Source organism: Oncorhynchus nerka, linkage group LG15, assembly GCF_034236695.1.
Source record: "Oncorhynchus nerka isolate Pitt River linkage group LG15, Oner_Uvic_2.0, whole genome shotgun sequence".
Lineage (NCBI taxonomy): Eukaryota > Metazoa > Chordata > Actinopteri > Salmoniformes > Salmonidae > Oncorhynchus > Oncorhynchus nerka.
The window spans coordinates 33196682-33209653 of NC_088410.1; the positions used below are offsets into that span (position 1 = coordinate 33196682).

General features: G+C 45.3%; 1 protein-coding gene across 1 annotated transcript in view; it reads left to right on the forward strand.

Moving 5' to 3' along the window:
- Window positions 1–12972, forward strand: part of LOC115142447 (ubiquitin carboxyl-terminal hydrolase 43-like) — a 107982-nt gene that overhangs the window by 10996 nt on the left and 84014 nt on the right. The window contains 1 exon segment of the mRNA XM_065001516.1: window positions 146–298. Coding sequence (XP_064857588.1) covers window positions 146–298 — 153 coding nt within the window.

Here is a 12972-nt window from a genome sequence, read left to right on the forward strand (position 1 = left end):
GTTCGATATTCCCTGTTAGGTTGACTGGTCAGCCTGTAACTCTTCAGGTTAATATCTTTGAGCTTCTACTGTAGTTTGTTGGAAAGTCGTTTTCATGTCTTTTGTAATGTCCTCATCTGATTTCCTCCTCCCTGTCTGCCCCCAGAGTATTGTGTCCAAGTACGGCTCTCAGTTCAGAGGGAACTCTCAGCACGATGCCCTGGAGTTCCTGCTCTGGCTCCTGGACCGGGTCCATGAGGATGCCAACCCCACCACCAACAACAACCACAGCAGCAGCAAGACCAATGCCAACGGAAAGGTAGGAGCAGACCAAACACGGTCACAAAGTTGTCATGAAGCCCAAAGACATTCAAATGTCGTAGACATTGTCTTTTGTTGACAATGTCTATGACACCTGTCACCGAACTGAAACATCTTGAAAAATATTGATCACTATTGTGATCGATTGGTCCTGACTCATGACACATTGTAGATATACTGTAGCCAACAAGTTCGCTGAGGTAAGGTTTTTGGCTGATGGTAGTACTGTATTATCGAACTGTGGCTGCAATCCAAAATGCAAAGGGCTCTCTGCATTCTACAGTAGCAGCGTCGTCAGTCTCAGCTGTGTGAGAGCAGAGGTACAGTTGCAGAGGCCAATAATAGCTCCTTATTCAGGTGGAAGAGTTGCAGAGGCTTGAGTCATCATATCACCTGGGTCCCACTCATGAGCACACACACGGCTTGCTTTGCTCATCGACCAACTTACTTTAGAGCGGGGCACGTACACACACACGTGCATAATGTAGGGTGGGGCCGTTGGGACGAGAGATTTCTACCGCTAGGGCAACCGCTGGGCCACCTTTGCTAAATGAAAATAGGAGAAACACTGAGAGATTGAACTTGAGAATGAACTTGGTTAGCATGTATCAACATCTATTTTTTCGCATTCGATTGAGTCATATTGCAAGCCTTGGTTTTGCTCACAGCCTAACCAGGTTACTCCTAGTGCAGTAGAGCAAAACAGCTCTGAGGTTCCCATGAATGCATATTTCTTTCTCAAGAGATACAATAGAGACTCGTTATGAAGAGCTTGTCTCAATGACAACAAAGCGAATTCCACAGCATTCTGCAGCGATACGCCATCCCATCTGGTTTGCGCTTAGTAGAACCATTTTTTTTCCCCAACAGGACAACGGCCCAACACACCTCCAGGTTGTGTAAGGGCTATTTTACCAAGAAGGAGAGTGATGGAGTGCTGCATCAAATGACATGGACTCCACAATCACCTGACCTCAATCCAATTGAGATGGTTTGGGATGAGTTGGACCGCAGAGTAAAGGAAAGGCAGCCAACAAGTGCTCAGCATTTTCAGGTCTCAGCATATGTGGGAACAGGTGAAGCTGGTTGAGAGAATGCCAGGAGTGTGCAAAGCTGTTATCAAGGCAAAGGGTGCCTATTTTGAAGAATCTGAAAGTATATTTACAATGTAGAAAATAGTCAATATAAAGAAAAATCCTTAAATAAGTAGGTGTGTCCAAATGTTAGACTGGTACTGTGTATATATATGTATTACAATAAACAAACATAGTCAAAAACAATAGACATAATAATTAACTGTCTCGATGAGAGGCGGGTCATCAGCTTAATGAGCAGGCCTCCTCGTTAGAAGAGTCGACCAATAGCACAGGCCGCAGGCTAAGGAATGAAGGCCCCGCCGTGGGCCCTCTCCTCAGCTCCTCTTGCGTTGCCTGAAGAGAGTAGTACAAAAGCACCGTACTTGTCATATTCACCCAGCCAGGTCACAGAAATCAATTAATGCATTTGAGGAAATAGAGAAACGGAATGTGTGGTTTGAGGCCACTTTAGAATCCCATTCCATTTACGACCCTGGTCCCTTTCTCAGTGGGAATGATGAGTCTAGCCACTGCGGCGTCTGAGTGTTGTGTCACTCATGGCTGTATTACTATTTACTCACCGGGGCCTCTGAAACGATCCTTTGTGTGTGTGTGTGTGTGTGTGTTTGTGTGTAGCAGGAGAGGTTGTTGAAGTGGCAGCCTGCTGTGTGATGCCCCCTCTCATTCTCTCTCTTTCCATCCCTCTCCTCTCTCCTCTGTCTGCTGCTGCAGAGGGGAAGGGACCAGGGGAGGGTGTACCGCATTGGCAGAGAGAGCACAGCATTCTATGACTTATAATGTGGATGTGATCTCTAATATCGTTTGAATGTAAACACACGTTGCCCCTTTAGGGTGTGCGATGGTCACAATGACGCCTCGCTTCGATGCGCTTCAACCGTATCCCCTTTGGCTTTTGCTCATCTCCGGCCGCTATTATTAGCCAATGAAGTCCTTATTCTCATTGACTGCCATCGCGACGCCTCCTAACAGCTAATGTCTTTCTCTGTGGCTACGCTATAGAGGAGGCCCTTTATGCCACGTCAACAGCTCAGGGCTCTGGTTGTCATTAGCCTTCGCTGAATCACGGCTCCGTAAAGCCGCTTTGCCGCCGACGCCTCTGCCCGAGAAAGAAGGAGGTATTTCAGAGAACGCCGTGTGTATGTAAGAATGTGTGATGCATTTCCATTCTTTTCTGTAATTGAATGAATTCTCTGCGTTTGGTTGTAGCTCCATCTTTCTCACCTCCCTCGTCTCTACTCTCCTCTCCTCCTCCGTCCTAGTCTCTCTCCATTGACTGGTGTTAGAGCACTGATGGTGGGCATTGCGGCGTACAGCGTACACACAGATAGCAAATGGACAGAACAGATTGATAGATGGATGGGTGTATGGATTGATGGGCTGAGAGCGAGTGAGAGCAGGACAGGATGACACCTCCGTCGTCAGAGCCTGTGAAACGTGCGTTTCAAGTGAGAGCAAAGAAGACCCAGATCAATCTGCTGACCTGACAGAAACCCGAGGAGACACATTCTGATCCTGCCTGCCTCTTTCACTGAGTGAATGGTACCTTTCTTATACAGTGAGCTCCAAAAATATTAGGAGAGTGACACATCTTTTGTTTTGGCTCTGTACTCCCAGCACTTTGGATTTGAAATTATACAATGACTATGAGGTTAAAGTGGAGACTATCAGCTTTCATTTGAGGGGTATTTTCATCCATATCAGGTGAACCGTCTGGAAATTACAGCACTTTTTGTACGAAATCCCCACATTTTAGGGAACCAAAAGTATTGGGACAAATTGTGTATGTGTATTAAAGTAGTAAAAAGTATTTGGTCCCTATTTCTATGACGCAATGACTACATCAAGGTAGTGACTCTACACATTTCATGGATGCATTTGTTTTGGTTGTGTTTCAGATTATTTTGTGCCCAATAGAAATGAATGGTCAATAATGTATTGTGTCATTTTGGAGTCACTTTTATTGTAAATGAGAATAGAATATGTTTCTGAACACTTCTACATTAATGTGGATGTTACCATGATTACGGATAGTCCCGAATGAACCGTGAATAATGATGAGTGAGAAAGTTAGACGCACAAATATCATAGCCCCTGAACAAGGCCGTCATTGAAAATAAGAATTTGTTCTTAACTAACTTGCCTTGTTAAATAAAGATAAAATAAAATACCCCCAAGACATGCTAACCATTTTTGGGGGGGTATGATATTTATGCTTCTAACTTTCTCACTCATCATTATTCATGATTCATTCAGGACTATCCGTAATCATGGTAACATCCACATTAATGTAGAAGTGTTCAGAAACATATTCTATTCTCATTTACAATAAAAGTGACTCCAAAATGACACAATACATTATTGACCATTCATTTCTTGGGCACAAAATTTTTTGGGGCACAAAATAATCTGAAACACAACCAAAACAAACAGCAAATTCATCCAACAAATGTGTAGAGTCACAAGCTTGATGATGTAGTCATTGCCTGCTAGGAATATTGGACCCAATACTTAACTTTTTACTACTTTAATACACATATAAGTGAATTTGTCCCTGTACTTTTGGTCCCCTAAAATGGGGGGACTATGTACAAAAAGTGCTGTAATTTCTAAACGATTCACCCAATATGGATGAACATACACTCAAATTAAAGCTGACAGTCTGTATTTTAACCTCCTCGTCATTGTATCATTTCAATGTGCTGGAGTACAGAGCAAAAATGTCACTTTTGTAGCTCACTGTATCTCCTCCTCTACAGTACATTTCCTTTACAACTCTATAACTCCTTAGTTTCAACATCCTTACACATCCACTCTCTGCTCCAATTCTTCACTTGTCCCCTGTTACACCTCACTTTTACCTTTGCAATACCTTTGCAAAACTACAAAAGACAAATTAGTGCCGCGTGTGTTTCTTTACATAAGCATCTTTCAGAATGGATGGTCTGTGTTTGAAGAATGCATTTCTGCATTATCTACATGGACTCACACTGGCCTGCAAGGCCCATGGAACAGAGCAGAAACCAAACCTCAAACCTAATGCACCTGCAGTCCTCCATTTTAAGATCAGTTCTCTGTTATTGGTGTATGGGTTCAGTAGCAGGGGCCTACTTTATGTGTATTAGTTCAGTAACCGGGACCTACTATAAACTGTGGTCCAGCATACTACCAGCCATGTGACCAGCTGCGCCGGTTCACCTTCCTCAGCCAGTGGAAGGTTACGTAAGGAAGTCGGTCAACAGAGGCAGTTCAGTAAACTGACGTTTGATCAGTTGCTGAAGGAAGCCAAGTCTTCTTGAACCAGAACCCATCGTAGTAGAAGGGGATTACAGGGCCAGTTTCAAATAGCGTGTGTGTCGCCTTCGTCCAACCCCTCAGGCTTGACAACAGTATTTCTCATAATATGAAAGTATCAGGCCTATCTAAACCAGTTTGCACAATATTTCTCTGGTGTCGGAATGAAAATAAATCAGACAAACTCACTTCGTTCCCTTTAGAATTGTTACATCTGGCTCTTGGCCTTGACCTTCCATCCAGTGAGTGGGCATGCCTGCCTGAGTGAGTGGTTTAAAAGCCGATCCATCTTACCCTCTCTCTCTCTATCCGTCTCACCCCTTCGGACGGTAGTGGTAAACGATGCCTAGCATCCCAACACCGCTGCTAACTCACAGAGGCATTATCTCTGCGTTAATCCATTTTAAACGTCGATAATAGCTGGCTTCTCACTCTGCGCCCGGAGAGAGTTGACAGGGTGAGTGGATGGAGGGGGGAAAAAGAAGAAAAAACCAGCCTGGATGGATGGAAGTAAACTGCTTAGACTTAGACATTTGGTCTCTGGACGTTGTGGCAGCCGGCGAGGCGGCGATAGAACACATTATTGACAGATATGGAAATTGTGGGTTTAACATCTACGGATGTGAGGGTTAAGAGGCCCTGTTCTCCAGAGAAATGTGTTTGTTTATGGTACAGATCAGACGTCGATGACAGGTAGACAGGTAGGGGTTGATGGATGCTGTATCGGATGTCTCCTGTCAGTGTTGCCCATGGGGATGTTAAAGCTCTGATACTCCTCATTCAGTTTTGCCATCAGACTTGACACTGGCAGTCCGTCATATAGAGAGAATGTATCTACCATTGGACATCTCTGCGTTCCCTCTACTGCTCTGGAGCTAAATGAAGTCAGCTTTCCTCTCTTCTCTGTTGGCGGATTAGTGTTGTACATTGATTAGACATTGGGGTTCACAGGTTGCTTATCTTTCCTTTGCTCCCTCTCTCCCTTTTTCTCCCTTTTTCTCCCATGCTCACCGTCTCAACTCTGCTTCTCCCTCTCTCTCTCTCTCTCTTTCTCCTCTGACTCATCTCTCCATATGTCTGTCTGGTCTACTTGTCAGTGATGATCTGTCTAGGCCGTTGCCAGACTTCAGCTACAGCCGAGTGTTAAGATCAGGGCTGAGGGGTTGACGGGGCAGATGGCCACAGACCCTTTCTCCTTCTGCCCCGGCGATCCCTGCTCAACCTCTCTCACAGGTGACTTCAAACGACACCTCTCCCGCCAGCCCCGCCGAAGCCCAGCCACAATCCCATTAGAACACCAGTGACATTTCTCAGATGCTTCAAATTCCACACGGCATAGAGGGAGAGAGTGGGGGAGAGAGGGAGGGAGAAAGGGAGATGGGGCGAGACGTTTGTTGGTGGATTGTCCCCTGTCTGTTTGACTGCATGATGGGCTTCCATCTCCTTTTCCCTTCACAGATGTCTATTTTGTGTGAAATTGAGCAGCTGGAGAGGAAGGAAATTGAAGCAAAACTCCTTATTTGCTGCTCTCTGTCATGGAACAGATACCGTAACATCAATATCACCACTAATACCCATTTTTTTGCTACACTACTGTATAAAGAAGAACACAGTGGAGAGGGGCATTGTAGTAGTGGCGCTGTGGTGTATATTTTTATCACTGAAAACATGTGGCCCCGAATGAAGGGAATCTGGGACCGATGGGGAACTAATCCCACCACTACACACACACACACACACACACACACACACACACACACTACCTCACCTCCTAATAGGATTTAAAACGCACAAAAAAAAATCTCGGCTTTATGAAATATTTCTCGACATGCCTCCTTTTTCCTTTTCTCAACGTTGGATTCTTCATCCATTATTCACCCTGATCCCTTTCCCTGTCTTTTTAAAGCCTCCTTCCTCCTAACGTGGCTCCATCTACTATTCAGCTATTGAAAGATAAATGATTGAGCAGGGCCAATTTGCGTCCCCTCTCCCTGTCCCCCCCCCCTCCCCTCCACCCCTGACTCATTTCAGAATGCTTCTGAGGGATAAAATAAATAAAACGTTTCAGGTGGGCTTTTGTAGTGGCATGGTATCGAGAGAGACAAATACAAAGTTGTTGACACCAGCAGCTCTCAGCTTCAGGGATTCACCTAACTGAGCAGATAGCTGCTTTGTGTTCTTTTGTCAAACCTGCTGAATTGGGCCGTCTAGGTATCAACGCTCCTCTGTCTAGGTTTGTCTGATCAGTTAGCGCTTCTGAAAGAGCTCGAAGCCTTTTTGGAGACCGAGGTGTTATTTGTCTTCCACGTGGCCTTACTTTGCAAAAGACGATGCCCTGTAAACCTCCTCCGGTTTGCCTGCTTTTCTTCCTTCAGGAATGATTTGATGGTCAAAGATGGAGATAGATACTAAGAGAGTGATACTGAGTGGTTTGGCTGTGGAAGCGTTGTTGGACATCATCTGTGAGGTCATAATGGGGTGAGAGAAGGAGTCTATCGTCGTCCTCGTGCCACAGAGTGATGAAGATAAAGGAGGAGGAAGAGTGTTTGTGTGTGCATGCGTCTGCTTGCTGCCCAAGCCAATTACCGCTCCCACAGGGGCATCAGAGAGCCACAGTCACAACATGGTGCAGAGTCAGGACCCAGCCTCCCCACCAGGAGTCAACCCTGAGTCTATTATCCCAAAGTGCCCTGGGTCTTCCACAGACCCTCCAGAGACAGCGCTCTAGCTCAGGGACCCTACCCAGGGACCCCCTATCTGACCGTGGACATCCAGGCTCGCTGTGGGGTAGCTAGGCCTCTCAGAGTATTGCCCGTGACTGAAGCACCACAGGGGACTAATGAAATGAAATCTCCCTGGGGATCAGGAGAGAAGCTCAAATTAGGAGGAAGAGCGTTGGCCGCCGCTCCATTAATGGCAGGAACATTATCCCCGGGATCGATCTGCTGAGAGAGGAGGGGGGGGGGCTTTCACAGTGGGCTTTCTAAGGGCACTCAGCCTCAGTTCCTCTCACACATAACACACAAACACAGACAGATTACATATGGCTTCCAAACACACTCATATTTATACATACTACCTCTCTCTCTCTCTCTCTCTGTCTCTGTCTCTGTCTCTGTCTCTGTCTCTCTCTCTGTCTCTGTCTCTGTCTGTCTCTCTCTGTCTCTCTCTCTCTCTCTCTCTCTGTCTCTCTCTCCCTCTCTCTCTCTCTCTCTCTCTCTCTCTCTCTCTCTCTCTCTCTCTCTGTCTCTCTCTCTCTCTCTCTCTGTCTCTCTCTCTCTGTCTTTCTTACTTTTTCTTTTTACTATGTCTCTATCCTCTGGGGGGGTAAGTAATGCGACTGTCCCACTTCTCCACTTTCACAGCCCACCCATCTTACACACACACACACACACACACACACACACACACACAGGTAGGGTACCTCAGAGGTGCCACACAGAGACGGCTGACTGCCATGGATTGCCATCTTAAAGGCCTTTAATGGATCACACACACACCTGCCTGAAATATTTAATACTTTACTTAGCTAACATTTCGCTACACCACAAGCATTTCGCTACACTCGCATTAACATCTGCTAACCATGTGTATGTGACAAATCAAATTTGATTTGATTTGATTAAATCCATGAATATTTCAAAAGACGCCCAGACCCCCTAAATAGTTCAGGAATATTAAAAATATTCAGCTGCATCAACACATTTGTCTCCTTTGAGAGGGAAAAAGAACGCTCATTAGTAAGTTGAGGGTGAGTCTGGTGTGTATTTAATTGTTGTTGGTGGAAGGTTGAGTTGGGTTAGTGTGGAAGAATTGACCACTCTTTCTCTCTGGGTGTAAAATCAGAGCTGGGCTCAGCCAGGGAAAGAAGCACCACTCAAGCCTTTGATGAACACCAACACATGGTTTGAATGTTAATAAAGAGCTATACACTATCATTTCATTCTCCTCCTAATTTATCATATTCAAAAATATATCTCCTTATGTGCCTGGCGGATTTCTCCTTGACTGTTTTATTAGAGTTAAAAGGCAAATGCACACACACACACACACACACACATAGGAGAGTAATATGAGCAAAATGCCTGTGTAAATGCATACCGATTATTTTGATTTGAAACATAATTTGAATAAAGCTGGATGAATTTGTAAGCAGTGAGCTTCCCTGGGCTGAAGGTAATAATGGTCCCCATGGATGAGGTTGACCTCCTGTTCGTCTCTGAGGCTACTGCTCCCGCTGCTGTTGGGACTGTTCTGTACGATGATGTTGTGTTCCTCATTTAGCCTGGCTTACCAGACCAAGGGAAGAGAAAGTTGGCGCAACAAGGTGCATTTGCCGCGAGGACATTGTTCCGATTTAAAGTTCACTCTCGCTAATGTGCTGGTACTACTTGGTCAAAAGTAGTGCACTACATAGGAAGAAAGTCTTCAATGGAGATGTGCACTGTCTGTGACTTTATTGTGTGAGACTTGTCCACAGAAACCCACCACTTCAACTGTACTCTACAGGCCTTGAGGACTTGTCATTCTCCTTACCTCACTATTTCACGCTCCTATTGCCTCCCTTTGTCTCTGTAGTCTCTGTGTGTAATGCCAACCTGTTCTGCTCGTGTGGAAAATGCTGTGAAAGAATACAACTGAATACAGTGGTGCCTTTTGTTTGCCAATAATACAAGTTCACAATGTCTGGCCTTGAGGCCCATTGTCTTGTGTCATCATATCCCACAACCATCTTTATTGTCATCGCTCCCATATAAGGTAATACCTTCCTGGCACTCTGAAGCTGTATAACTGGAGTGGTGGCTATAATGTAGTTTTACCTGTCCCGAGGAACACAGACGTTCTCTTCCACACCCTTTGGCTTGTGGCCTGACAAGAATATTTGTTCTCCCCTCCTCTGACCGAACACCTGACCGGACTAGCGTCCCTTTTTGTTTACCTACCTTCAGCAAATGTTATTTTTGAACCCTGAGGGGCAGAAAGGTCACGGTCCTGAGTTTGTTTTGGCTGCGTTCCACTTCACAGAGGAACAGGAGCCTGTTTTGTAACACCGCAACAGGTGTGTTTTGGTTCACCGTCTCTTGTCTGTTTTTTTTCTGTCTCTCTGTCTTATAAGTGGATTTTGTTTACTTCGTAGTTCGTCAATTTTAATGTACAGTTGTGGATTCTTTTACTTGGTGAGATTGCCGCTTAACCCTTTGAACTCTGGTCTGGTAGACAGACAATGTGGCGACAAGGATACTCAAGGTTTCATTCTACAAAGCGGCCCATGTTGAAATCGCACCATAAAACCAACCTAGACCAGATTTTATAACCCAATTTGATGTGAAAGTGATATGAGGATTTTTAATGGATGTTGTCCTTTGTAACCTTTCAGAGAGAGAGAAAGAGAGAGTGAGAAAACAAATCCTCCACATTTCATGTTAAAAAGGAATTTGCACTGAAGGGAGCTTTGTAGGAGATCTCTTACACATGGGCACTCTTGTGGAATGTGGTTTTATCTTAGAGCATCACTTTTTACTAAAATGAAAAACTGCTGACCTCTACAACCCGTTCCTCTTCACAAAATAATAGATTTTCTCTCCTTCCTCTTTCCTCTCTTAGCTTAGGTCGGATAATTTATTTCTGAAATTAATATTTGCCTGTGAACATAGCCAGTGTGCAAATGAGAGACCGCTCTCCTCTCTTCCTCTCTCCTCTCCTCCTCTCTTCCTCTCACCCCTCTCTTCCTCTCTTCCTCTCACCCCTCTCTTCCTCTCTTCCTCTCACCCCTCTCTGGTCTTTGCCAAGTCAGATTTGGCTCTGAAGGAGCTGCCAAGAGCTCTGTTCTGTGGCCTCTTATTTTCAGTTTTTGTCTTTGTGTGTGTGCGTGCGTTGCGTTGCGTGCATCTGTGCATGTTGGTTCAGCGAGCTTCTCCACAGAAACTGCTAGAGGGCAGAGAGTTTGGCTGCGCCCCATGCCATAGGAGAGTATACACCCAGTTCCAGCACTCTTTGGACAGGTCTAGGATCAGTGTTAGGCTTAGTTGGCAAGTTTCACTGTGTTTTTAGTAGGGCAAGGGCGCCATATTTTTTACATGGAAAAAATGAAAACACGAAGCAGTCCAAACTCCCTGGTCTTTTAAAAACCAGCTGTATGTAAAATATTGTTTACTATAGCTTGGAAAAGAAATACATGTGGCTCTGGATGACAACATAATGTTTTCAACATTAGGACTGTTCCCTTAAAGAAGTGAAATACGCTTTGTGTTTTGTTTCCTTGCCACGATACTGAAGAGTATACTGGTATTGTCCAGGCTCTAGTTTTTAGGCACACGTTTGCCTATATGTGCTCAGTGGGCCTGTTATGGCCAAATTGGAAAGGAGTGGCCTCTCTGTCTGTGTCTGATGGTATGATAACCAACAGTGAAGAGAGAAACCCATTACATATATTTACTGCCCTCTACTTCAACAGTTGATATGTATTCTTCTAATAGGAATATAGTGGTGACCTTCATCTAGTGTCTGGACAGATAGAGAGAGGTGACATAGAGTGGGCAATGCTGTCATATCTGATAGAGAGGGGTGACATATTTTTTTATTTGATTTATTTTACCAGGCAAGTCAGTTAAGAACAAATTCTTATTTTCAATGACGACCGATTTGTACCTTGTCAGCTCGGGGGTTTGAACTTGCAACCTTCCGGTTACAAGTCCAATGCTCTAACCACTAGGCTACCCTGCCGCCCCAGGGTAGCCTAGTGGGCAATGCTGTCATAACTGATAGAGAGAGGCGACAGAGTGGGCAATGCTGTCATAACTGATAGAGAGAGGTGACAGAGTGGGCAATGCTGTCATAACTGATAGAGAGAGGTGACAGAGTGGGCAATGCTGTCATAACTGATAGAGAGAGGTGACATAGAGTGGGCAATGCTGTCATAACTGATAGAGAGAGGTGACATAGAGTGGGCAATGCCATCATAACTGATAGAGAGAGGTGACAGAGTGGGCAATGCTGTCATAACTGATAGAGAGAGGTGACAGAGTGGGCAATGCTGTCATAACTGATAGAGAGGGTGACATAGAGTGGGCAATGCTGTCATAACTGATAGAGAGAGCTGACATAGAGTGGGCAATGCTGTCATAACTGATAGAGAGAGGTGACATAGAGTGGGCAATGCTGTCATAACTGATAGAGAGAGGTGACATAGAGTGGGCAATACCGTCATAACTGATAGAGAGGGGTGACATAGAGTGGGCAATGCTGTCATAACTGATAGAGAGGGGGGACAGAAGCAGAGAGACCGGGATGGATGGTCTACAAGTATGAGGACAGAGGGAGGGAGGGAGGAAAGGGTATAGAATGCCTTTCGTTTCCCCTTTCATCATCCAGACGGCCACATTACCGTAATCCTGCACTGAATAGACTCGAATTAGCAGCAGCTCTCCGCGGCTAAAAGAATAGGAGTGAGTCAGCCCCTTTACTGCAGGGCAAGCATTTCAGACCCCCTCCCTCTTTCCTTGCCCCCCCATCTCTGTTCCTGCTGACCTCTTCCCTTTCTTTTCAACTCCTGCCATCCATGCTGCCATGTCACCCTGTCTGCTCTGTTGAGTTCTTAATCCCTCCTTAACCGGAACAGAACATGAAGTTGGGACAGAAAGTTGGAAACAAAGTTGGGTTGTTAGGTGAGGGAAGAACACACCAGGGACCTGGATAGAGACCAGGGGTTGGGGGTCAACTCCATTTCAATTCAGGAAGTAAACGGAATTCAGGTCAATGAGGAAAATAATAATTGTAATTAGAATTTCAGTTTACCTCATGAATTGACTTACTTCAATTGGAATTGACCTCAACCCTGCTAGACCCATTACTTTCCTTCCCTGTCGTGTTCTATGAAGCTTCAGAGCGTGCTGATGACACGGTTGCGCTACGCCTTCCATCTGAATCCGCTCACGCCGTCCAAACTCTGGAAAGGAACGACAGGAGGCAGTGGGGCTCTTCTGTAAACGTGAAAACAGACGGCTGTGTCAATATTGGCTTGTCTCATCCGCACGCGCAGCGGGACAGATGTCATCTCGTACAGCACAGAGAACCACTGAGCTGCCGGCTTACAGCATGTGCTTCTGTGGGGTGTCTGTGGAACATATCCAAAGAAAGTTTTTCTACACACACACACACACAGTCTTTTGAGACTCCATATAGTTCGCACACTCGCATCCCATTCAGTGTGTGTGAGGGAGGAAAAAGATCCAAGAACGGAAACCATCACAGGGGACCAAATTCTGTTCTGTCAATGCCTCTTTCC